Below are 24,879 nucleotides of genomic sequence, written 5' to 3'. Positions count from 1 at the left end.
ATTTTGGTCGAGAATCGACTAAAATTGTAGCTCTGATGCCAATAAATGTAACACTTATATCCCGTATACCTTTCCGTACATGAGATACATATGTCACATCACTTTTAAAATAGTTTGTCTTTTAAAAACCCTTAAAAGTTTATTCAAAATTTAAATTAAAACATTTTAGAACAATAATAAAACAATCATCGAAATATACTACCAAAATTTCCACTTTATATACATTCTAGAGCATTTCTATTTAAATTTGATTACATGCCAGCAATTGTTCAAAATAAACATGATTTTCCTACTGTTACTGATGAGAGTCAACCTTAACAGATGATATCTACTGCGACTGCTGCACTACCTACTTAATTGGTCTCCATTTTTACCTACGCGTGAAAACAACACACGTTAAGTATTTACTTAGTGAGACATAATATTGTAAAGTAACCTTTGTGTACATAAGTATGTCACATTTATTTAGTTCGTATTAAATCCTATATTCTTTAAGGATCCCATACTCATCCTCATTTAAATCATATTTCATTCATAATTTTCTTAATTACTTTTCGTATGCCTAACATACCTATCTTCTTTTATATTTATATTTTTCTTTTTCATTTATCTTTTTAGTCATTATGCTTTATTTTCGTTGATAGCATCCATTCATGCTTACAATACACAAATATGCATTTCAATTATGGCATCCTTTCATGCATTTTATACACTATTATACATTTCATTTATGGCATCCCTTCATGCCCTTTTTAGATACTATTATACATTTCATTTATGGCATCACTTCATGCCCTTTTTAGATACTATTATACATTTCATTTATGATATCCTTTCATGCTTTTTATACATTGTTATACATTTAGTCTTTTACTCAAAGGTATTTAGCCTTTCATCTAGATGTCATAATTGACACCTTTCTGTCAAAGGCACAGCTAGGCCATTAATCTTTTACTCAACGGTACTTAACCATTCATCTAACTAGCATAATTGACACATTTCTGTCAATGCACAATTAGGCCATTTATCTTTTATTTTTGAATTGTTTCCACTCTAATAAGTATTCATAATATCACTTAACTCTTTTAATTTATTATACCTTATACATTTGTACCTTTAGTGCTAACATGGTAATTTACCAACTCCCTATCCATGTTCATTTATTAAGATGCACATGTAGTGCCTATATAGTAGTTCATCAACTCATGATGAATTCCGTGGGTTGTACACATAGTGCATATACGGTTATTCATCAACTCATGTTGAATTCCGTGGGTTGCACACATAGTGCTTGTACGATTATTCATCAACTCATGATGAATTTCATGGGTTGCACACATAGTGCCTGTACAGTTATTCATCAACTCATGATGAATTCCGTGGGTTTACACACATAGTGCCTGTACGGTTATTCATTAACTCATGATGAATTCCGTGGGTTTGCACACATAGTGTTTGTACGGCTATTCATCAACTCATGATGAATTCAGTGGGTTGCACACATAGTGCCTGTACGGTTATTCATCAACTCATGATGAATTTCATGGGTTGCACAGGTAGTGCTTGTACAGTTATTCATCAACTCATGATGAATTCCGTGGGTTTGCACACATAATGCCTATTTGGAAATCACCACATACATATTAAGCAATCATACATATATAATTAGTACAACATATAGTTACACAATTAGATGCACCCACCTGGCTCGCCTTGCTTAAATATCCTAAATGGAAAGATAGTTACTCCAGGACTTGGCCTTTGCCTTTTGCTTTACTCGACTCAGGAGCTTGATTTCGATCTATCCCATATTCATTAAATACATGTATAATATAAATTGTTAGTATATTTCCTAACAATTTTACTTAAACATTAATCAAAAGTACATATTATTAACCTTTCTACAACAATATCAGCATATCTTAACATTTTTGGCTCTTCAGTATCGATACCCCTACCATGGTATCGATACTACCATACTATGGTACGGATACCACTTTCTGATATCGATACCAATTTTAGAGTTGATGTTGCCTGGTAACGATACCCTTACCATGGTATCGATACTATTATACTATGGTACCGATACCCTCTTCCGGTATCTATACCAATTTTAGATTCGATGTTTCCTAGTATCAATACCCTTATCATGGTATCGATACTACCTCGTCGGTATCGATACTGATTAAATCAGTATTGATACTACTAAGATAATTCATCCTATTTTAGCCTATATTATCGGTATTGTTCTCTCAGTTCCGATACCTTTGCCCATATTTTTTAGTTTTCATCACGATTATTACATAAATGGGGTCAAATTTAGTTATATTTACACCATACAATACTATCAAACTCTTCTTTAACTATCCATACTATCATTCCTTCATTTTAATACTTAAAACATCTAGTACCCCTCAAGATCATTGGATTCTAAGAATCACACAAAAATTTCTAACTTGTTTTTAAACTCATCCAATGCTTCTAATCTCTTATTTACTACTTTGACAAGTTAATTCTACCAATAAACATCAATGTACACTCATATATCAACATATCATTTTAAAACTCATTTTCTTAAATCACTAATATTTCCTCCATTTCATAGTTTTAATCTCATTTAATCATTCCTTAAGCTTCTATTATACTTAATGCTTCGAAGGCCAACACAAAACGAAGGAATAAAGTAGTAAATTGAAGACTTACCTTTAGCTATGGAGGAGAGCTTTTCTACAGGAAGAGAAAGAAGAAAAAACAAGAGGATAACCTTTTTGTAACCTATTTTCCCTTCCCCCCTTTACATAATATCTCATTAAAATAAATTTTAAATTCATTTTCCCTTTAAAGGGCCAAAATGCCCTTATAATCATCCATTTCTACAATTTAGTCTAAACAACTATTTCAAATTATTCTCATATTTTATCAATTTGTTAAATAAATCCTCAAATTTTAAATTCTTTCAATAAAGTCACTGATTCGATATTTGGGGTATTACAGATACTCTTACCCAGATTTTACCTCTTTTATTTCAAATTTTATACAAATTCCACCTAAATCTCTTACTCTTTTCTCCGGCCAAACCATTAAACTCAATATCACTTATTCAAAGTAACTTACATCCATAAATCTCCTTTTAACATCCAAAATCTCCAAAGAACACTCAAAACTAAGAATCACACCCAAAATCCAAACATGATTTTAATCACTTCTAAGGCTCCCAATCTCTTATTTTCTACTTTGACAAGTCAAATATTCCTTTAAACTCCAATAACTGACTATATTTCATCAAATCACTTAAAAACCCATTTTATTAAATATAAAATAAATCATTAGTCTCTTAATTTTATTCACTCTTAAGCTTTCCTTGAGCTTCTATATCACTTAAGGCTTCAAAACCAACCCATAAACGAAAGGAAAAACCAACTTGAAGGAATCTTATTTTTGGCTATGGAGGGCACGAGAATGAAGGGAAGAACAACAAGAAGATAACTAAGTTATTTTTAGCTTTCTTTCATATTTTGTACTATTCAACCCTTAATAAATATCCCAAATAAAATGAATAATAAATTCATTTCCTTGTAAAAGACTATAATGCCCCTCCATTCTTCCATTCTTTCATTCTTACTAATAAGTCTTAAATAAAATCTCTAAATTAAATATTTATACTTTTCAATTTATTTAAATTAACCCACTAAATTTTTAAATGCTTTCACTATGGTCACTAACCTGATGTTTAGGGTATTACAATTCGCCCACCCTTAAGAAAAATCGTCCTCGAATTTTAAAACTTTATGCTTTTAACAAAACAATTTAACTAGAGGAATCATCTTTATGTTCAATTGATAACTGTTGTTGTAGACAATTTCTGCTAAAGACAATATTTTTCCCACGATCCCTAGAAATCAATCACACACGCCCTCAGCATATCTTCTAATATTAGTATAATACACTCCGACTAAACATCCGTATGCAGATGAAAGACTATACTGAAATTCAATCGAGTACCTAAAGCTTTATGTAAGAAATTCCAAAATCTTGAAGTGAACATTAGATCTCTTTCGGATATAATCGATACTGACACTCCATGCAGTCGAACTATCTCTTATATGCATAACTCATCATATTTATCCATCAAATAGTATGTTCGTACCAAAACGAAGTGCGTTGTCTTGGTAAATCTATCAATAATCACCTATATTGAGTCTTTTTTGCTAGGTGTCAAAGATAGCCTTGTAACAAAGCCCAAAGTGACTCATTTTCACTTTCCATTCATGAATCGAGATCGATTAAAACAATCAGAAGATATTTGATGTTCAACTTTCCTCTATTGGTACGTCAGACACTTTGCCACAATTTCTGAGATGGTTCTTTTCAAACAAGGCCACCAAACTAACTCTTTAAAATTTAGTACTTCTTGTTTCCACCTGAATGCATAGTCAACTGACTATAATGTGCCTCTAGAAGAATATCTTTCTTCAGTTCTTCATTATCTGGAATGCGAAGTCTTCCACGATAATATAAATATCCATCAGTCCTAATTTTGAAGTTTTTGGTCTCATTTTTTTTTCCTATTTGTGCAGTTATTGTCAAGCATTTTATATCTTTTCCTTGCAGCTATTTTATCCAATCCAATAGCATCGACTATAACTTAAGCTTAACAATCAAGGCGTCATCTTCCTTTAAAGAAATACGCATATCCAAAGCCCGTAAAGCTGCAAAAGTCTTTCGGCTAAGTGCATCAACTACCACATTAGACTTCCTTAGATGATAACTGATGATCACATCATAATATTTTAAAAGCTTGATCCATATTCTCTGCCTCAAGTTCAATTCTTTCTGAGTCAACAAGTACTTTAGGCTCTTGTGATATGTATAAATATGGAACCACTCATCGTACAAATAATGACGCCAAATCTTTAAAGCAAACAGGACCGCTGCCAATTCTAAGTCATGTGTCGGGTAATTTCTCTCATGAGTTTTCAGCTGTCTCGAGGCATAGGCCACAACTTTCCCTTCTTGCATAAGAAAAAATCCCAATCCATTATGAGATGCATCACTAAAAACTACATAATATTTACTATACTCAGGTTGTACAAGCAATGATGCCTCTGTTATAATTCTCTTTAATATTTCAAAACTTTCTTGACATTTCTCTGACCAAACAAACGGCGAATCTTTTCATAACAACTTAGTTATCGATGAATCTAACATTGAAAAGTTCTTCACGATCCATCTATAATAACCAATAAACCCCATGAAACTCTGAACTTCAAAAACATTCTTTGGGGATTGGCGATCCACTATAGCTTGAATCTTTTTGAAATTTACTCTTATGCCTTCTGAGGAGACTATATGGCCAAGAAAAGCAATCTCTGCCAACCATAATTCACATTTGAATAGTTTGGCATACAACTTCTTCTCTCGAAGAATCTGAAGAACAATATAAAGATGAGCATCATGCTTATCTCTCGACTTTGAATACACAAAAAATATCATCAATCATTGGAAGAGTGTACTTGTTCTTTTTATTGTTACCTCCTTTGGCTATTGATAATCTATGCATAACTACATAGATTCATCTTTCTTTTAGCCAATAACACAAATACTCCCCAAGGTGAAACACTCGGTCTGAAGAAATATTGAGCAATCATCTCTTGTAATTAAGCCTCTAGTTCTCTTAACTCCATCAAAACCATTCAATACGAACCCATAGAAACATGCTCAATACCCTGCTAACCATCAATCTTGAATTCCACCCTTCAATCTAGAGGTAACCCAGGTAATTTATCTGAAAAGATATCTATAAATTCCCGAGTTGTGGGAATATCATAAAATCCTACTTTAAATACTTAAGTATCAATCACACTAACAAAAAAAAACTATATATCTCTCTGACATCATTTCTTTGCAATCATTGTTGATATCATATTGGGAGATGATTTTGTTTTTCTTCCAATAACTATGATTTCCAAATCCTCCGTATCTTTCTGAAGTAATCGCTTCTTAAGAAAACAACCCAACCATAAGGGGATACAACAATCCATACCCAATATGATCTCATATGTGTTAAATGATAATTCCATTAGATTCACCGGGAACATAACCCCTTAAATCTTTATCGGATATTTACTACATGTCTATGTCACACTTGCCCTATGACCCATAGGGTTTACCACTATCATCTCACTCGAGATCAAGTTGAATATAATATCTTTATTTTAAAATTTCTTATTTCATTCTGAAGGTAATCCATCTAGCTTTTCTGGATCCATTGAAAATATTCTCGAGTAGTTGAAACATTTTCACTCTCAACTAAGAAAGTCTAAATATCCACATCATTTAATAAGAAGACCTGACAATTTCGTAGCAATAACTTCATAGCAGTTAATGCTAAAATTACACTAGTAAACAAATTTACTCTTTTTCCTATCATTATGAACTTGACACTTTTCAAGTCCTCGAGAATCAATCTAAATCAAAACATTACTTCATTGTAGCATGAAATAGGTAGATAATCCACTTTCGCAAATTTACCTTCAAAAGGTAACTCTATCAAGTTCCTAAAACTTAACATTTATTCTCATAGAAACTCATAATCATTTGATTCACTAATAACTCAGTTTTCTTTAAGCTTTTGGTGGACAACATATTTACCACTCACTCATTTCCTCTTACTCAACTCAATAATGCTTTAAACCATTTAATTCTTAAATATTTCTCAATTATTTAAGCTTACCTGAAGAAACCTCAGAGTCATCACTAGATTCAGAAATCTCCTCTGGATCCACATCCGATTCAACTTCTCTTATAAACCGTTCAAACTTTTTAATGGATTCCTCAAATACAGAAACATCGTTAAACGCTGGGGCATTACTTCCACAGAATGGAGGAAAATCCTTAGCACCTTCTACTCTTATAAGGCGTGATATTAAAGTCCGGTCGGATTCTTTTTAGGTCTATTTTGATCTCGACCTTCTTTTCAACATCATCAACTTTTTTACCTTTATTTTTAGTTTCCAATATCTAAACACAGTCAAAATCATCTTACATTAGTAAAGAGTAACTTTACTCCCTAATAAACATCATCTCAGTATATATATACAACTATCAGTAAACTTTTGACATCCTAGTGGCATATATACATTCTTAACAAAATTAATACTCATGTCATGTCCAAAAACGGCTAAACCTGTAGCTCTGATACCAATAAATGTAACAAACATTTCCCATATACGTTTCTGTACACGAGTCATAGATGTCACATAACTTTTGAAACATTTTCGGTACTTGAAAATCAGTAAAATTTCACTTTCTTTAGATGAAACAATTTAATAATATAGTTTATAAGACATTCTTCAATTATATATATATAATAAACACGTCTACTCCAATTAGCAAAATTAGTTCATATTATCCATATTTAAAATCAGTATACGACGATTCAATTAATCTATTACAAACCAGTTTCCAAAATATTTAAATAGAGCTAATAGGACATTTATAAGTACATGACACTAAACTGAGTCAAAATTTCATCATAGGATGTCTTACTGATAATATAGTATAATACTTGATCCTTGGATGTTGCTTTGTACTCTCTACTTCTAATCCTGGCTTTTACCTACATGTGAAAATCAATCAGACGCTAAGTATTCACTTAGTGAGGTATAATAATAATGAAGTGAAATCAAATCATAAGTATATCATAAATATCAAAATACAAATTAACTTGTATAAATCATAATAATACAAAAAGTTTGTTTGGTAAACCAAGTTTTTTTCACATTACCTATAAAACCATATTTAGTATGCCTATCATACTTATCAATCAGTATTTATATAAATTATTCTTTTATTTTCCCAATATATGTTGAATGAGAATGCATGGTACATGAATTAACAACTAAATAGCAATATGGAAATTCACAAATTCATTTTTGAAATCCTTGGGGTGCACATATAGTGTTGATACAGTCATTCATAAATTCATTGTGAATTATGTAGGTTGCAACATAGTGACAATACGGTAATTCACAAAATCAATATGAATTATTTGGGTTGCGCACATAGTGCCAATATAGTAATTCACAAACTCATTATGAATTACTTAGGTTACACACATAGTGCCAATACGAAAAAATCATAAACTCATTATGTATTTCATGGGGTTACACACATAGTGTCAATACGAAAATTCAAAAACTCTATGAATTTCGTGGAGTTGAACACATAGTGTCAATACAGAAATTCATAAACGCATTATGAATTTCTTGTGGTTGCACACATAATGCCAATAAGGAAATTCATAAACTCATTATGAATTTCGTGGGGTTGCACACATAGTACCAATACAAAAATTCATAAACTCATTATGAATTTTGTGGGGTTGCACACATAATGCCAATACGAAAATTCATAAACTCATTATGAATTTCTTGGGGTTGCACACATAGTGTCAATACGGTAATTGTAACATATACATTAAACAAAATGCATCAATGACTATCATAACATAAAAGTACATAATAAATGCACTCACCTGGTTTGTCTTACTATAATGCTCAAATGTAGTCCGACTATTATGTGGCTTTATCATTGCCTTTCTGTTTGCTTGACTTAGGAGCTTGATTATGATCTACACAAGCACCATAATCACACATAAAAATATGATGTTAGTATATTTACTAACATTTATCCAAAGTATAATACTCAAAAGTACTATTAAATTTGAATTCTATTAAAATTTACCCTAACTTATCATTTCAACCTAAATAGTATTGATACCCCTCCTTTGGTATCGATACTTCTCTTCTACGGTACTGATACCCACTTCGGTATCGATACCATTCTAGCATTCTAGAATCCTTTTTCCAATCACAGTATCGATACCTTCTTCTTAGTATGGATACCTCCACATCAGTATCGATACTACTTGCATCAGTATCGATATTATTCATCGTGTTCATCATCCTTCCTCAAATTTAACCTTATAGTATCAATATTGTTCTTACAGTACCGATACCCTTACCCATATTTTACCTCTTTTATTTCGAATTTTACACAAATTCCACCTAAATCTCTTACTCTTTTTTCTAACCATACCATTAAACTCATTATCACTTATCCAAACTAACTTACATCTATAAATCTCCTTTTAACATCCAAAATCTCCAAAGAAAACTCAAAACTAAGAATCACACCCAAATTCCAAACATGTTTTTAATCACTTCTAAGGCTCCCAATCTCTTATTTACTTCTTTGACAAGTCAAATATGCCTCTAAACTTCAATAACTAACTCTATTTTATCAAATCACTTAAAAACTCATTTTATTAAATCTCCAAAAAATCACTAATCTCTTAATTTTATTCATTCTTAAGCTTTCCTTAAGCTTCTATATCACTTAAGGCTTCAAAACCAACCTATAAACGAAAGGAAAAACCAACTTGAAGGAATCTTACCTTTGGCTATGGAGGGCACATGGACGACAGGAAGAAGAAGAAGAAGAGAACCAAGTTATTTTCAGATTTCTTTCCCTTTTCTACTATTCAACTCTTAATAAATATCCCAAATAAAATGAATAATAAAATCATTTCCTTCTAAAAGACCATAATGCCCCTTCATTCTTCCATTCTTACTAATAAGACTTAAACAAAATTTCTAAATTAAATCCTTGTACTTTTCAATTTATTCAAATTAACCCACTAAATTTTTGAATCCTTTCACTATGGTCATTGACCTGATGTTTTGGGTAATACAAATAACTCTACTATACTACATGTGTTCATCATATGGGTATGCCACCAGATATAGACATAAACATGCAAAAATAATAAACACACATATTGAGGTAGGCATATTGGTGTGGTCGGAGTGTTTACTACATCTCAGGGCTCACATCCTTCTTGCCTATTAATGGTTCCTTTAGGTATCTTGGGTGGGATTTAAAGTTTCTGCATCAGAAGTGTACAGCCGACTAATTTACTCCTTATAAGTACTCGAGTATCTACGACCAGCTAGGAAATTTAATGCCTTGACACTTACTATATATATATATGAATATTTTAAACCAAACAAAACAACCAACATACTTACTAAAGTAACTTGGGTATGCTTGTTGTTTCTCAAGCGTCACATAAGGGCATAAGTTTTATGACATGTTACTTCATAATATTCTTATGTTTTTACTGTAGATATTTGTTGTTCTCACTTGTAAACTTATTAGAGTAGTTTTCGTAGTTTTAAACCTCATCTTCAGCCCTTAACTCAAATTTAGACTTCTTACCGAATTCATTATGATGGTATCAATACTACATGGATTATAATATCGATACTAGTTTTATATTCAATGTTCCAAAAATGCCTTATAGTATTGATATCCTTATATGGAGTACTGATATTTCTCTATTAGGGTATTGATACCGTTATAAGTACATACCAAATTTATATTTGAAATTTGAAAAAATAAATCAGTATTGATACCCTTACTTAGGGTATTGACACTTTTTCTTTGTGTGGTATCGATACTTCCCAAGTATCGATACCAAATATAGCTACTGAAATTCATAATTTAATGATGGTACCGATACCCCACCCTTAGATATCGATACACAATGAATAGTATCGATACTCTAAGAATAGAGTATCAATACTACCCAGTCAAAACCCTTTATTTTGGCTAAGTAAAGAAAAACATTGGTGTTGTTCATCTAGTATCGATACTCAAACCTAAAAATATTTTATGTTACACAAAAATTAATCCTCAATTTTACCCTTAATCCTCTTTAAGTCTTTTAAACGTTATTTAAAACTTGCGTAACTTAAAAGGGGTCATAATAGGTCATTTTCCATGTTGCATAACATATAAATTATCACAAGGCATACTTAACCACAAATCTACTTACATGCTCTATGAACTCATACTAGCTAACCAAACACACATAATGACTTACAAGTTGTATGGATGAATTAGAAATGTGTTACCTTAATCCTAAGTTGTCGAAAACTACCCAAGGTTCAACCAAGCACTAGTTTTTTCTTGTCTTTGCTCTTTTAGCTTTCTCCAATCTCTCTAACTAATTAAAAACAAATAATAGAGTTACTAACTCACTTAGGAACCTAAAAGCAAGTTAAGAAGGTTCCCAAAGGCTCAAAACTATAAAAAAAAGGTGGTTAGCTAAGGGTTTCTAAAAGCAGTATAAACTCCCACCTATAGCCACCATCATGACCAACTAATGAGAAAGAGAGCTTAAAATATAACTCTAGTAATGTAGATTACAACACTTATCTCAAGAATCTTAGACTATGGATAAGCTTAAAAAAGTTCTATCCTTTGAGCTTCAACTTGGGAAGGAATGAAGGAAGATGAAGAGGAAAAGAAGACAAAAAAGGTTGAAGAAAATAAGAAGAAAATGGGCACTTTTTTTCCTTCTTCTCAACCGTGTAACCTTATACCCATTAATGATATTCAAAATTTGAAATTATCAAGGGTATACTTACTTCATTGGTCCCTCTAAATTTGACCCCAACTCAAAAACATGTATTTTTAAGTCTTTTTTAGCTCAAACCAAACTCAGTCCAACTCAAACTTAGACCAAGACTTCCTACAAGGCATCGTACAAGAGCAATTACTTTAAAACATCTTAGTTATTTTAGAGGGCATGTATTTCATAGACCTTATGTGTAACTTAGTCGTAACTCTCGTTTGTTTGTAAAACTTAAATGATTATGTTTTCGACTATAAATTTGATGGATGTTTTATTTTAAAAATGAGTAATGATTTCAAAAAAAATGGTTAGCCACTTTGGTAATTCCGTGTAATATTCAAATCCTCTGAATTTTGGGTCAGATTTAGATTTAGGTGCTACACAAATAATGTAAAAATGATTATTATACATGATGTAAACTGAGAAAGTATTTAGATAAAATTATTAACCCAATATATCTAGAAGATATATAATTTTCTTCCACATGATAAGATGTCAATTATCTTGTACAAAGTTAATGCATAATGTATTGCTCAATTAAAAAGATAATACATCAAAGAAAACACATATTTGTAAAGTTTCTTCCCTTATGATCGTAAAAAGAAGAATAATATAAATATTCAACGAATATGTTCAATTGGTAATTTAAAATATCTATTCACCAATGTATTGTTTACTTAAACATTTGACTATTGTATTTAATACTAAATTGTAATAATCAAAGATATTATGTGATATTGTCATGAGAGAGTAAATATGTAACGCCCCAAATTTAATGAAATTAGGGACTAAATTGAAAGTTTCAGAACCTTACAGCCTAGATTTGATCTTTTAGGGAGTTTAGGGACTAAACTTGGAATTATCCTATTATTTCTGTTCAGTGGAAAAATAATAAAAATTCATCGTGTGGTTAAGGGGTTTGAAACCCCTGTCCTCAGCATGGCCAACCATCACCCTACCTTTTAGGCTAAGGTACTATTGTTTATTTTATATTAAATCATTGTTTAATTGGTTATGGTTTAGATATAACCCCCAAAAGCCCCAAATCCCCCATCCAAAATCCCTAGCCGACGAGCCTTTTCACCCCCAATTCGCCACCGTCTGGCCACCTCAGTTCGCGCCACCACCATTGTTTAGAGTGACATTGACCGACAATCAAAACCCCCATGGAAAATCGTCGTTAGCCGTCGCCATTAGCCGTGAGGAATCATTTGAAGTTCCGCCAAGATCCCCTTCCCCGTCATTTCAATTTTCATCAATTTCAGTCGATCCGGCGACCATCTTGTCTCATTGCCACTATAGTCGAATTCCTCGTCACCGTGCGCCCAAAATCGAACCGATGGGTTGCGTCGCCTTCGTCGTTCATGCCATCCATCGTGGTAAGCTTCCGATCTCGTTCATCCGATTAATTGTTATGTTTTTCCTTATTTTTTGAGTTAGTATAGCTTGATAATGATGATTGGTTTCTCATGGAATGTTTCGCTACCATACCCGACCCCTATTATTATCGCACGCACTGTCACGCGCCGGTAGTACGCGTGGGGCTCGTCCCCTAGCTCTGGTTTCTTCTAGAACCGGTCTAGACCGACTCAAACCGGCTAACCCATTCTTAACTAGGTCTTTTTTACCTAAACCGAGTCAACCCAACTTGAACCGTTGACTTTGACTTGACTCGTTGATTTTGACCAACATGTTGACTTTGACATGACTTATTGACTTTGACCAGAGTTGATAGTTAACTTTGACCCGAAAAGTAATTTTTTTTGAAAAGTTATATTTTATGTTTTTCGAGATCCTGAGTCCAAATCTGAAGTCTGTTTCCCCAAATTCAAACCTGGTAAGTTGTTTTTTAGTATTTTACCTTTAGATTTGATCCGTTTTCTATAATTAAGTGTTATTTCTGATGTAATTTTTGTTTATATGTATCCGAGATATTATTGGATGTTCAATTCAAGTTCGAAAGTGATCGAATAGACTCAGTTTAGTTACATGTTTAATCAATGGAGCATGAAAGTTGAGGTAATACATTACAATCTCATGTATGCTTTATGGAACATGATGACATTAATTATTGCTTATATGAAATAAGTTTAGTTACATGTGTGTAATTAATATATTTATAAACTCGTTTCAAATACGATGAAACATAATTACACTAAATAAGACTCAGAGATTAACTGATAAAGCAATCAACCTTAGAAACTTTAAGTTATAATTATTTTCGTTAAAAGGTTTAATACCGAAATTACATGGTTAAAAATTACAAAATTACCCCTATGAGGTAAAAATTGATCAGATTGACCTTGATAGGGAAAGTACACTGAGAATTTGTATATAATCTAACAAACTACTTATTCACCTATTAAATTTATGATATGTTCGGAAAGTCACTGATAATTAGATCTTAACATTCGAGAATGTACAAGACCTAGAATCATTGATTTATCAACAAACAACTAAAGACTAAAACATCGGGAGCATTATTTATGTTTGAGTTGTTCAGAAAATTGAATAATATGGAAATACTGGATTAAAGAAAATGACCAAAATGTCCTAAAGTGTAATATCACCCAAAATACCTCCAAGCCCCATAATGACTAAATACACTCAAGCTCCGAAATGAATAAATCAATCTCAAATACCAAAATAACCTAGAATTTCTATTTCTTGAGCGAACATCCGGAGACTAAATTACTAAAGGTACTTTACACGTCTCAGTTTCTCAAAATGACTATATAATATGACCAAGTTGAACTGAATGAAAGTATTATATGCAATCTGAATTGTGGAAACAACTGAATTACTCTGGAAACTCCGAAGTGACCAGGATAAACTTGATAACTAAATGAACTATGTTCCCTTAATGACATAGAATTAAGTGAAAGACTGGGATAAGTCTGGAAACGCTAATGAATTTACGCGGTGTACTGTCCATAAGGGTTTTAAACCACGAATCAAGCACGTCGATATTTCTTGATACTGTTGCAATACTGAAATGAAATAAATACCATTGGAATACCTATTCGTATTCATAAGATCCATTCAACGATGATTATGAAGATGATCATTTCGACTAGTGATGGTAGTATTAAAGTGTGAATATCCTTGAAGTGCATCAATTTGACTGGTTTTCAAGTACCATAGTGTTGGTATTTGTTTAGTTCGAGTTGACTCGATATCTTGGTAAATTGACATGAATCTTAAATACAATGAATCATTGTTTCACTCTTATTAGATTAAATTACTAAGAATTCTCCAAAAACCAAATCTCCAAAATACCCTGATTTCCTGAATAATGGAATCACTCCTGTTATACCTTAAATCTCAAGTAACTTTGATGCAAAATATTTTTGAATACTTTCCTAGTTACTTAGTGCCTCCGAAAAAATATTCGAATACTATATGATCTTTATAAATCAATTCCCAAATGACTAATGAATCTAATAGCTAGTAAACCTTTTTTTATAGGGATCTTGATTATGAAATCCTATTAAATTACAAAAGTTTCATGGTTTCCCACCTAATAAATACCAAGTACCTCCAAAGAATAACTGTATCCTCTAGTGTGTTCCCTATGTGACATGTAATTGTTTTATCTGTTTTAAAACATGATTTTTCAAATTTACAGATTTACTGATGTTTTGATTTACTGATAATGAACGCTACATGATATTGTTATCTGATTACTATTTTCACTGGAAAATATAATTATTCCTGATTTATGGATCACGGGATCTACTGGTTACTACTTGAACTATTTTATTGGGATATTGTCTAAGCAAGCTGGATTATGGAGGTTCAGCTCTGATCAAGCTGGTAATCCTCATGGACCTAAGGTGACCTTGGGTAGGCTTTAAGGCCTCAAGGCACTCCCTTGGGTAAATCATGGGATTGCATATGGTGTATGGGTGGAGGGTAATTATGTGATATAAATAATTTCATTGTCACTCTTACGATATTCTACTGGATCATGTTTTCGATATTAAAGTTACTGCTCAATCTGATTTCTATTGGATACTGTATGGGTAGGATTCTAGAGTATGGAGGTTCAACTCTGATCAAGCTGGTAATTCCTTACGGACCTAAGGAGACCCTTGGGTAGGTCCATAGGCCCCAAGGTATTCCCTTATGATGGCTCATTTGTTGTGTGCTTAGGGTAAGTCCTTATGGATGCAGTTTCTATGGAAACTGCATAAAGGTGTTCGGTTTGAGGATATTATGGTGGTTTTAAAATATGTTTTAAACTACTAACATTTTAAATGATCTGTATACCTTACTCTATTTTGTTGGAACGCACTAGACATCCTATTCCGATCCCTTGAACTTGGTCCTCTGAATGTTTCCTTTGAACTGAAATCTTTATGTCTTTTACTCGAAGAAATATCAGTGGAACCTCAGCTCATCCCAAAAATTGGTAGACATCTGAATCAATAAGGAAAATTTATACTAGCCTATTATTTGCATGTCCTTCAGCATCACTTGGTAGTTTTGTATTACTGAGCTTCGCAAAGCTCACTCTTTACTCACCATTTCAGGTTAAAAGAATCGAACCAGTGCAACTATTGACATCAGTAGAGGAGTTTCATCCATGTTGCATGCGACGTACGGTGCGTGTGATTAGGGGCATGTGGGTTGTACTCTGTTTTTATATTCGAGTTTGAAACCTGTTTTATTACTAGATAGTGTTGAATTTTACTTTTAATATATAAATGATGTTATGAAATTGTATTTTATTTATAAATTGTTATATGATTTTACACATTAAACAAAATTTTAAAAATTTTCTTAGATTTTTACTGTGGGTCGCTCCGGTGGCCCTAATGTGACACAACGGATCGGATCGGGTCACCTGCATCGGTCTAAAGGTGTTACAAAATATGCTTTGTATTCTTTTTCTATTAACCAAGGTTTTATTCCTCTAAGTTTTCCTAATAAGATTTTTAATGAGACAAAATGTTATTCTTACTAAAGATATGTGTACCAATTCTCCTTCATTAAGGAATTTCTCATATATTTTTGTCTTAGTAAGGTTTTAATGAGACATTATATTCATAAACATCCAAGAGAAATTGTTATGAATATTTATTTATGTGAATGTCTATCTTCATCTATAAGATAGAGTTTTGATTAGGACTTTAATATCCATTAGATTTAATATTTTATATAATATCTACTACTTATAAATATGGAATTTGAAGAAAATATTATACACAACTCATATTGAGATAACAATATAATTCTCTCTCATTATTCTTATTTCTCTTATTTGAGTGGATCGAAAATCCTACCTAACTGTTATATCCCCAAATTAAAACCTAGTATGTTAAAGCCATATAAATCGTAAAACGTGACAGGCAAAGACAACACCCCCATGAACCCAACTAAGTCGTGGGATACTGTAGGATGTGCATGTAAGTACGTTGTCGTGGTCTATTATATTCTCAAACAATAACAGAAATTATATAATGATAAAATAGGGAAAAACCTGCATCCCTTAATTTTTAATTTCGAATTTAGTCATCCAATGAAATGAGTTAAGATTCTCTGCTCTGCGTTGTGACACTGAGTTGATTCAGTCATTCATCATCCTCACTCAAATTCTTGTTTCTTTCTTCTTCTCTTTTCATCTCCTAACCCTAACTTTCCACATTTCTTCCTTCTTTTTCAAGCATCGCACCACATTCTTCCGTTTCAGATTTCTCGATATGGTGGCTCTATCGCCGCATTCGCCCCAAACTTACGTTTCTACGCCTACAAACGGAGCAGAATGTGTCGAAATTCAAGCGGGGAATGGCGCATCGCCCAAGGACAACGTCGCCGGGAAACGGAGGGTCAGTGCGAGATTACAAGCAGCGGCCAAACGAAAAGCTGAGAAGATGGAACTTTTGTCTAAGCGAAAATTGGAGCTTGTGGATGAAGATGGTGAAAGAAGCTCAAAAAAACTGATTGTGGATACTAACAAGTTAAAGCAAAAATTAAAACCGCAACATGCTCGAACCGGGATACAACTTCTTATTGAGATACCTTTTAACCCTGCTGAACCTAAGATCAGCAAGAAAGTGGCCAAAATGGTGGAACGAGCCTCTAAAATTTCAGAGGGATTAGATGGTATAAATACTCTCAATGTTGTCGAGAAAAGTTCCCATATTAAAGTCAAGGAGACTGTAAGGTTGTTCAACAAGTATTATCTTCACTTTGTTCAGGCATGTCCCTGTTTCTATTGATTTTTTATCTTCTTTTGTTGGTTTCAATTTTGATAGTAATTTCACTTGCACTGCATACTGTTTATCATTTGTGATGGGTTTAGTTCATTCTTTCATAATGGCTTATAGGAAGAGGAAAAGAGATGTGGTGTTGTTAAAGTTGCCAATAAAGCCGGCAAAAAAGCCGCTAGGGCCAATAAAGCCGCTAAGGCCAACAAAGCCCGTGTAAGATATCCTTGTCTTTGTGTTCAGTTGCATGGATCACGACACTAAAATCTTTACGTTTGTGTATAGTTTTAAATTTATTGCCCCTTTACCCTGAACAAAGGTGAAACTTGGATTTTGTTTTTCTTTCATTCATGCAATCTATTTTTCAATTTCATTTTACTGTAAAAAAAATTTTGCAGAAGGAAAATGTAACTGATGCTGACAGTAAGGGAAAAGCTAAGCGACCTGACTTAAAGGCAATGACAAAGGCAAGTAAATGTGTTGTTGATTTGTGCTTTTTTCATTCTGGTTGTACTGTTTAAAATCCAGTATAGCTTCATTTTCTGTTATTCAAGGATAGAAATATATATGACCGACTTACATCCTTTTCCCCTCTTATGTTTGAGTCAAATCATATTGGTTAGATCGAATCATGCTATGTTTTCATTTGATGAAATGTTTTGTCATATCACCTTATAAAATAACATGGTAATAAATTGTTTCATATTATTCTGCCCCTGTAATATAAATAGACACTTATTGGCCATATCGGGAAACCATGTTGAACTATTATTGTATGATTATAAATTTATGATAATTCTATAAAATTTTCTTGATTCCATTCATTTCACTGCTTCTCATATTTATTTTGCTTTAAGTATGGCATTATCTTGTTAATACTGATTTTGATGTTATAGAGCCTAATATTTTCTCAAAATAAAAACATTTGTAGATGATGGAGAGAAAGGCAGTGCTTTATCCACAGAAAAGGATAGGCAACATTCCAGGTTGGTTGTGAGAGCATATCCTTGTAGTATTTTTGAGTTGAAGAAACTATTCTCTCAGATGTCTTTAATGTATGGCAGGCATTGATGTTGGTCATCAGTTTTATTCACGTGCTGAAATGGTTGCAGTTGGTTTTCATAGCCACTGGTTGAATGGTATTGATTTTATGGGACAGTCCTACCGGAAAGGGGTAATAGATTCAATGTTTTCCTGTGAATGTGTTATAGATCATTTTTCTCCTTTTAAAGTCTTTTTGTTTATGTTTTCAATGGATGCTCCATAACTGCATTATCATATGATTTCTACATTGTGCACTGCAAGTTTACTCTCAAGCCTGTCAAAAAATGAGAAAAAAAAAGTCCATGCAAAGAGGTTTCCACTGTTTGTTTTGCTCTCAACAAGTGTAGTTGGTTACCATTAAGAGATCTTATTGACTAAAATATTCCTTAAATAAAAATATATGAACATGAGGTTGCATCTGAAGATCTGGACGCCTCTTGCCCCTTCTTTCTTGTCCAGTGCAAGACTTTCTGTTTCTCGTCTGGATTAGAATCATGTTTAATTAACTCTGTAATTATCTGTGGCTGAGCAATAAGATCGAGATAACTAAAAACTAATTCAAACCTCAGTGTTTGGTTCATTTATTTTAGTGATTAACTGAACTCATCCAAACTAGTGGAGTTTGGTTGATTTGATTATCTCTGATATTCAGTTTGGTTTTAGATAGACCAAAATACCGCGGAGTAACTGCAATTTTTTTTCCAAAACCAATCTTAACTGAACTATCACCCTCTATAATTACTTGGCTTAATCTTTATTTCCTATTTGGACATTTTGGATAGATATTGCTTTTTCTTCTCCATTTCATGATCTTTAGGAGTTGTTCATGTGGATGCCAATTTTTGTTTGAGTTGTTGTTTTTGCTTGTCAAAGGAAGGAAACATAGTGTCGATAGCATTTACGAGATGGTCACCTCTTTTGTGTTTTACATTTTGTGCTTGAAAAACTGCAGGAGTATAAACACTATAAGTTCCCACTTGCAGTAGCTATAGTTTTGTCTGGCATGTATGAGGATGATTTAGATAATGCTGAAGATGTTGTCTACACTGGACAAGGAGGACATGACCTAACTGGTAGTAATAAACGACAAATTCGAGATCAAGTTTTGACACGTGGTAATCTAGCACTAAAGGTATGAATTCTAAACTCTCATGTATTTACATTATATATATTCTTGGATGGTTGTAGTTGAATAAATATATTTCGTTCCTATCGTACTTGGGAATTGGATATAATCTTTAAATAGAGCATAATGACATGCTTATGAAAATTCTTTATCTGTTTTGTGTATTTATTTGAGACTAAACCACCATGTTGTTAGATGCTTTCTACTGTCACATCTTGGGTCCAAGAATTGGTTAAAAGCTCTATTATGTATGTACATGCATGTGTATCCATGTTTATGTTAATGTAGGAATGCCTTGTCTTGCATCTGATTGTAGGTTCTAAATTCCGTGGCATCTTGAACATTTAAGCATGTTGAATGGCTTTGTGGTTTGTCTTTGGCTAAAGAGACAATTATTGCAAGTTGTTAAAATTTCATCTGTTCACATGGCACCAATTGCTTTAATGTGTTTGTTAACTGATGTGTCCAAGGGACATAGTTGCTTTGTAACTTTTTCTTTGTTTGGTCTGTCTTGAATGACATCTCATTGGAAGTCATCTTACATTCTGCCTGATTTTATTTATAGAACTGTCATGACCTTGGGGTGACTGTCAGAGTAGTTCGAGGTCATGAATGTACTAGCAGTTACTCTGGGAAAGTTTATACGTATGATGGATTGTACAAGGTAAGTTTCTGGGACATATTCTTAAGGTTTTGTTTTCCTGAACATTTTATTTGTTGGTTAAGGTTGCATTATTTGTTTTCATTAACTTTATCATATTATACATTGGACTAAAAATGAAATTGTAATTTTACTTTTCTGATATGCTGCACGTACCATGATGAATAAAACTGTAATCTTACTACTAATTTTTTGTGAATTATTAGACAATTCCTTCTGAGATAAAGAACTGATGGAATATGACCATTTTTGAGAACATATCAATATGATTAACATACCTTGGTGATGCCATCATGGATGAATGAGTCTTGCATTTGTCATCACAAGCATGCAGTTCTCTTGTTTCTGGAAGAATGAATGATCGTTCCAAATACTTTTCTACCCGAAAAAGCTAAAAGTTAAAAAGTGATCAGATGTTTATTGACTACATTTTTATCAAAAGATTATTCAAACAAGCAGTTTGTTGCGTGTCTTCTTGATTGGTGAAAACAAGCAATTTGTTGCATGTCTATTTGATTGGTGGTGAAAACAAGCTCTGCACCTGTCTTGTGTGCTACTGTTGTATAATTGAATTTTCAGTGTCTGGTTTTGCCTTGTAAAACCATCAGTTTTCAGATTGATTTGTCTTTAGTGTTGTGTATTTTGATCATGCAAGGATTCAATAGGACACTATGCATTTCAACACCTACGCCACATTTACAGGTTGAGAAGTACTGGGCAGAAAAGGGTCTGTCTGGGTTCACTGTTTTCAAATATCGACTGAGGCGGCTTGAGGGGCAACCAACATTAACAACTAGCCAGGTTAACTCTATGTTGTATGATTTTGGTTGACTAATTGCTTAAAATCTATAGACCATTTATCTTGGGATCAAATGTAATTCTGTTGAAGATGATGATTGTTCTGGTATACTTTCCCTGTAAATTGAGGTTGCTCATCAGCACATGTTAACTTCAGAATAGTTTTGGTAAAAGGCATTGTCTAGCTTATGGTGGTATTTTTTAATTAATGAATCCTGATAACTGGGGATGTGATGGATTACCTGATTTTAAAATTAGAATAAATCCCATATCTATTTATTGATATATAGTCTGAAAGAGGATTTCGGGTAAGGGTGTAATTGATGAAATAGGACTCTGGAGTCTGGACTCTTTTTGAAGGTATATTTTCAAACTTATTATAAAATTGCAATTACTTTGCTGTTGTTGGAAGATGCCTAGATCTCAAAACATCCTGTTATAGGAATTTGTTATTTCTGTGTTAGATCTTCTTATTGTTATTATGTTTTTTCATTCTTATAATAGGTTCAATTTGCCCATGGCCGTGTTCCCCAGTGTACTTCTGAAATTCGCGGGTATTTGAAGAATTATGTACTACAGAAAAATAAAATAATTGCTCGCCTTTTATCATTGATTGTAGTCTTTCTCAATTCTATTGTTTATTGGCTAAGGTTGGTGTGTGAGGACATAAGTGGTGGTCAAGAGAATGTTCCTATTCCAGCTACTAATTTGGTTGATGATCCACCTGTTGCACCTACAGGCTAGCTCAACTTTCTAATTTGTTTCTAAGTAAAGTATTTTCGTGCATAATGAAATCGAAATATCTTAGAGATACCTTTTGTTATAAGTGTTTCACACAAACATATTTGATCTGCTTCTTCTTGTGAGTTCAAGAGTCCACTGAATTATGGTCAATTTTTCTAGTTCATTGTTGCTGATTTATCTTATTATGCTCCAAACCAGCCACACCATCCATGAGTGTCTAAATTTTGCACCTTTTGTCTCCTGTCGTCTGAAGATAAGTTCCTGTAGACAATTCTACATGTAAATTGTTCATTGATTCTCTTTGATAAACTTTCTCCTGGTTGTCTCACGAAGTATGCTGCTGGGAGAGGTCGATTTGAAGGTCTACAAATTCTCAATTTCCAAGCAGTTTTTCTCCTTTCTATTATCATTTGCTGGAAGAGGTTCATCTGTTCACATTCTCAATTGTGTTGCATGTGCTTATGATGATCTATGTAACATGGATTCTTCATTTCCTTTCATTACATGTGTTTAATACATTTATCTGACACATATAAGACATGGATATAGGGGTATGGTTCTCCAAATATATGGGAAAACTTAGAAGACATTGAGCATACACATACTAGCATCTGACACTTACTCGAGTTTGCATAACATAGATAATAATGACACTCTTCTTCTCTTTTACTTTTCGTTTTCACCCTGTCATTCACCTTTATTCTTTCTTTTTAAAGATAGACCTTTTTCTTGCAATGCTATGCATACATAAGTTGCTAAAATTCAGTTTGTTCCTGTGTTTTTCAGGTTATGAGTACTGCAAGTCAATGAAAGTTGCACGAAATATAAAACTTCCTGCTAATGCCGTTGGATGTGATTGTGAGGGGCTTTGTTGGAATCCCAAAACTTGTTCATGTTCCAGGCTTAATGGTTCTGATTTTCCGTATGTACACCGTGATGATGGCAGGTAAAATCTTAGAAATAGGAAGGCTTAATAGCATGTGCCATACTCTTATATCTTATTGAAGTTAATCGCTTAATCTCTTCTGTGCCTCTTCTTCAATTCCAGGTTAGTTGAAGCCAAACATGTTGTTTTTGAATGTGGTCCAAATTGTGGCTGTAGTCCAGAGTGTGTAAATCGTACATCTCAGAGAGGATTGAACTATCGACTCGAGGTTTTCCTGTCACTGCAAGAAAAAACTACTCTTTCACTTCTTTATTTGACCCTCCGACATTCAGGATGAAACATCTCCACATAAAATCTGACATATGTGAATTGACAGGTCTTCCGTACTCCTAAGAAAGGATGGGCTGTTAGATCTTGGGATTTTATACCTGCTGGTGCCCCCGTTTGTGAATATATTGGACTGCTTACGAGGACAGAAGATCTGGATAGTGTGTCTGAGAATAACTACATTTTTGACATTGATTGCTTGCAAACTATGAGAGGACTCGGTGGTAGAGCGGTATGATTACTCTCTTTAGCATAGTACTGCATCTTGCTTTGCATTTCAAGTTGTTGGCTATTAGTTCAGTATAATAGTGACATCCAAAAGTGGCCCAACCTGTATTAGAAGAGTTCATTGGAAATCTTTTTTCTAATAAAACACCATTCTCTGATTTACGATATCACTCCTTTGAAATCATATATTGTTTTTCCTGCATGTTAGATTGTATTTATTCTGTTTCTATTTTCTTCAACAGAGTCGGCAACAGGATGCGTCTGTATCAATGATCCAGAACATTGACAAAAATGAACAGAGATCAGAAAGTGTCCCAGAGTTCTGTATTGATGCTGCTTCTGTTGGAAATGTTGCAAGGTTTATCAATCATAGTTGTGAGCCTAACCTCTTTATCCAGTGTGTCCTGAGTGCACATCAGGATATCAAACTAGCTCGAGTAGTGCTCTTTGCTGCAGACAACATTCCTCCTTTGCAGGTATTACCCCCTAATTTGGCGTCTGTAGAAGCACCTTTTAAATTTCTCAGGAAGGTGTTTGGTACCAATCTCTGGATTTTAATGTAGTATCTTTTATATTGCTTTGAGTATGACGATAACGCTTGGAGCTTGTGTAACTTTAGGGGTCATGCATCAGAGATCGTATTATGATTTACTTGTATGCTTGTATTTTCCTTGTCTTGCATTCCCTCGATATATTGATTATTGAATGGAGTCTGGAGTGACTGGATGACATTATATTTTGCTTGTAGGAGCTTACGTATGACTATGGATATGCCCTTGATAGTGTTCATGGTCCTGATGGGAAGGTAAAAATGATGCCTTGCTTCTGTGGAGCAGAAGATTGCAGAAAACGCTTATTCTAGGTCCTGAAGTTACTGTTGTTTGTATCTGCACTGATACATTTGTGTTACTAACATGTCAATATATAGTTTTCCTTGGGTGCTTTTCATGTTGATATCTTTTTGATGTTGTAGCAAGTTCGGAAATCTTGCATCCAAGATGATGAACTACAGTATATACTGGTTCTAATATAGAGCTCAATGGAATTTGATGGAAAGGAAAAGCAAGTTTTTGTCCAAAATCAGTTTGTTTTATGCAGTATTAGTGTAACACTCATTTCTCGTATACATTTCCGTATACACGTCACAGGTGTCACATGACTTTTAAAACATTTCCTTATTTCTAAACCCATAAAATTTTGTTTCTAAAAATAAAATATTTTAATATAATAATAATAAAACGTTCGTTAACTTTCAGTAGTTAAAATAGTCTTAAAGTTATAACATATTACAGAATTCGTAAGTCAAATACATTCCAGAGCATTTTCATAAGTCCAATACATGTCATCTAATTATCAAAAGTAGATATAATT

At 33.2% G+C, this 24,879-nt stretch overlaps 1 protein-coding gene across 1 annotated transcript; it reads left to right on the top strand.

Annotated features, from left to right (window-relative positions):
• The first annotated feature begins 17,044 nt into the window (after positions 1-17,044).
• LOC120175787 (histone-lysine N-methyltransferase, H3 lysine-9 specific SUVH4-like) lies at positions 17,045-24,462 on the top strand. Its single transcript, XM_039182346.1, has 15 exons — positions 17,045-17,685; positions 17,815-17,895; positions 18,096-18,161; positions 18,626-18,680; positions 18,759-18,868; positions 19,691-19,870; positions 20,430-20,528; positions 21,228-21,326; positions 21,828-21,877; positions 21,974-22,062; positions 22,854-23,013; positions 23,116-23,221; positions 23,330-23,512; positions 23,751-23,984; positions 24,257-24,462. Exons 1-15 carry the CDS (start codon positions 17,188-17,190, stop codon positions 24,368-24,370), a joined length of 2,124 nt encoding a protein of 707 aa, XP_039038277.1. The 5' UTR covers positions 17,045-17,187; the 3' UTR covers positions 24,371-24,462.
• Positions 24,463-24,879: the final 417 nt, after the last annotated feature.

Source organism: Hibiscus syriacus, unplaced genomic scaffold (genome assembly GCF_006381635.1).
Source record: "Hibiscus syriacus cultivar Baekdansim isolate YM2019G1 unplaced genomic scaffold, ASM638163v2 tig00112215_pilon, whole genome shotgun sequence".
NCBI classification, from domain to species: Eukaryota; Viridiplantae; Streptophyta; class Magnoliopsida; order Malvales; family Malvaceae; genus Hibiscus; species Hibiscus syriacus.
This window is presented reverse-complemented; position numbering and strand designations above follow the sequence as displayed.

Excerpts from the sequence above, each read along its gene's own strand:
- LOC120175787 (XM_039182346.1), top strand. The coding sequence starts at position 17,188 with ATGGTGGCTCTATCGCCGCATTCGCCCCAAACTTACGTTTCTACGCCT. Across the intron at positions 18,162-18,625 it reads ACTTAAAGGCAATGACAAAG|ATGATGGAGAGAAAGGCAGT; the intron begins GCAAGTAAATGT and ends AAACATTTGTAG. Across the intron at positions 18,869-19,690 it reads GACAGTCCTACCGGAAAGGG|GAGTATAAACACTATAAGTT; the intron begins GTAATAGATTCA and ends GAAAAACTGCAG.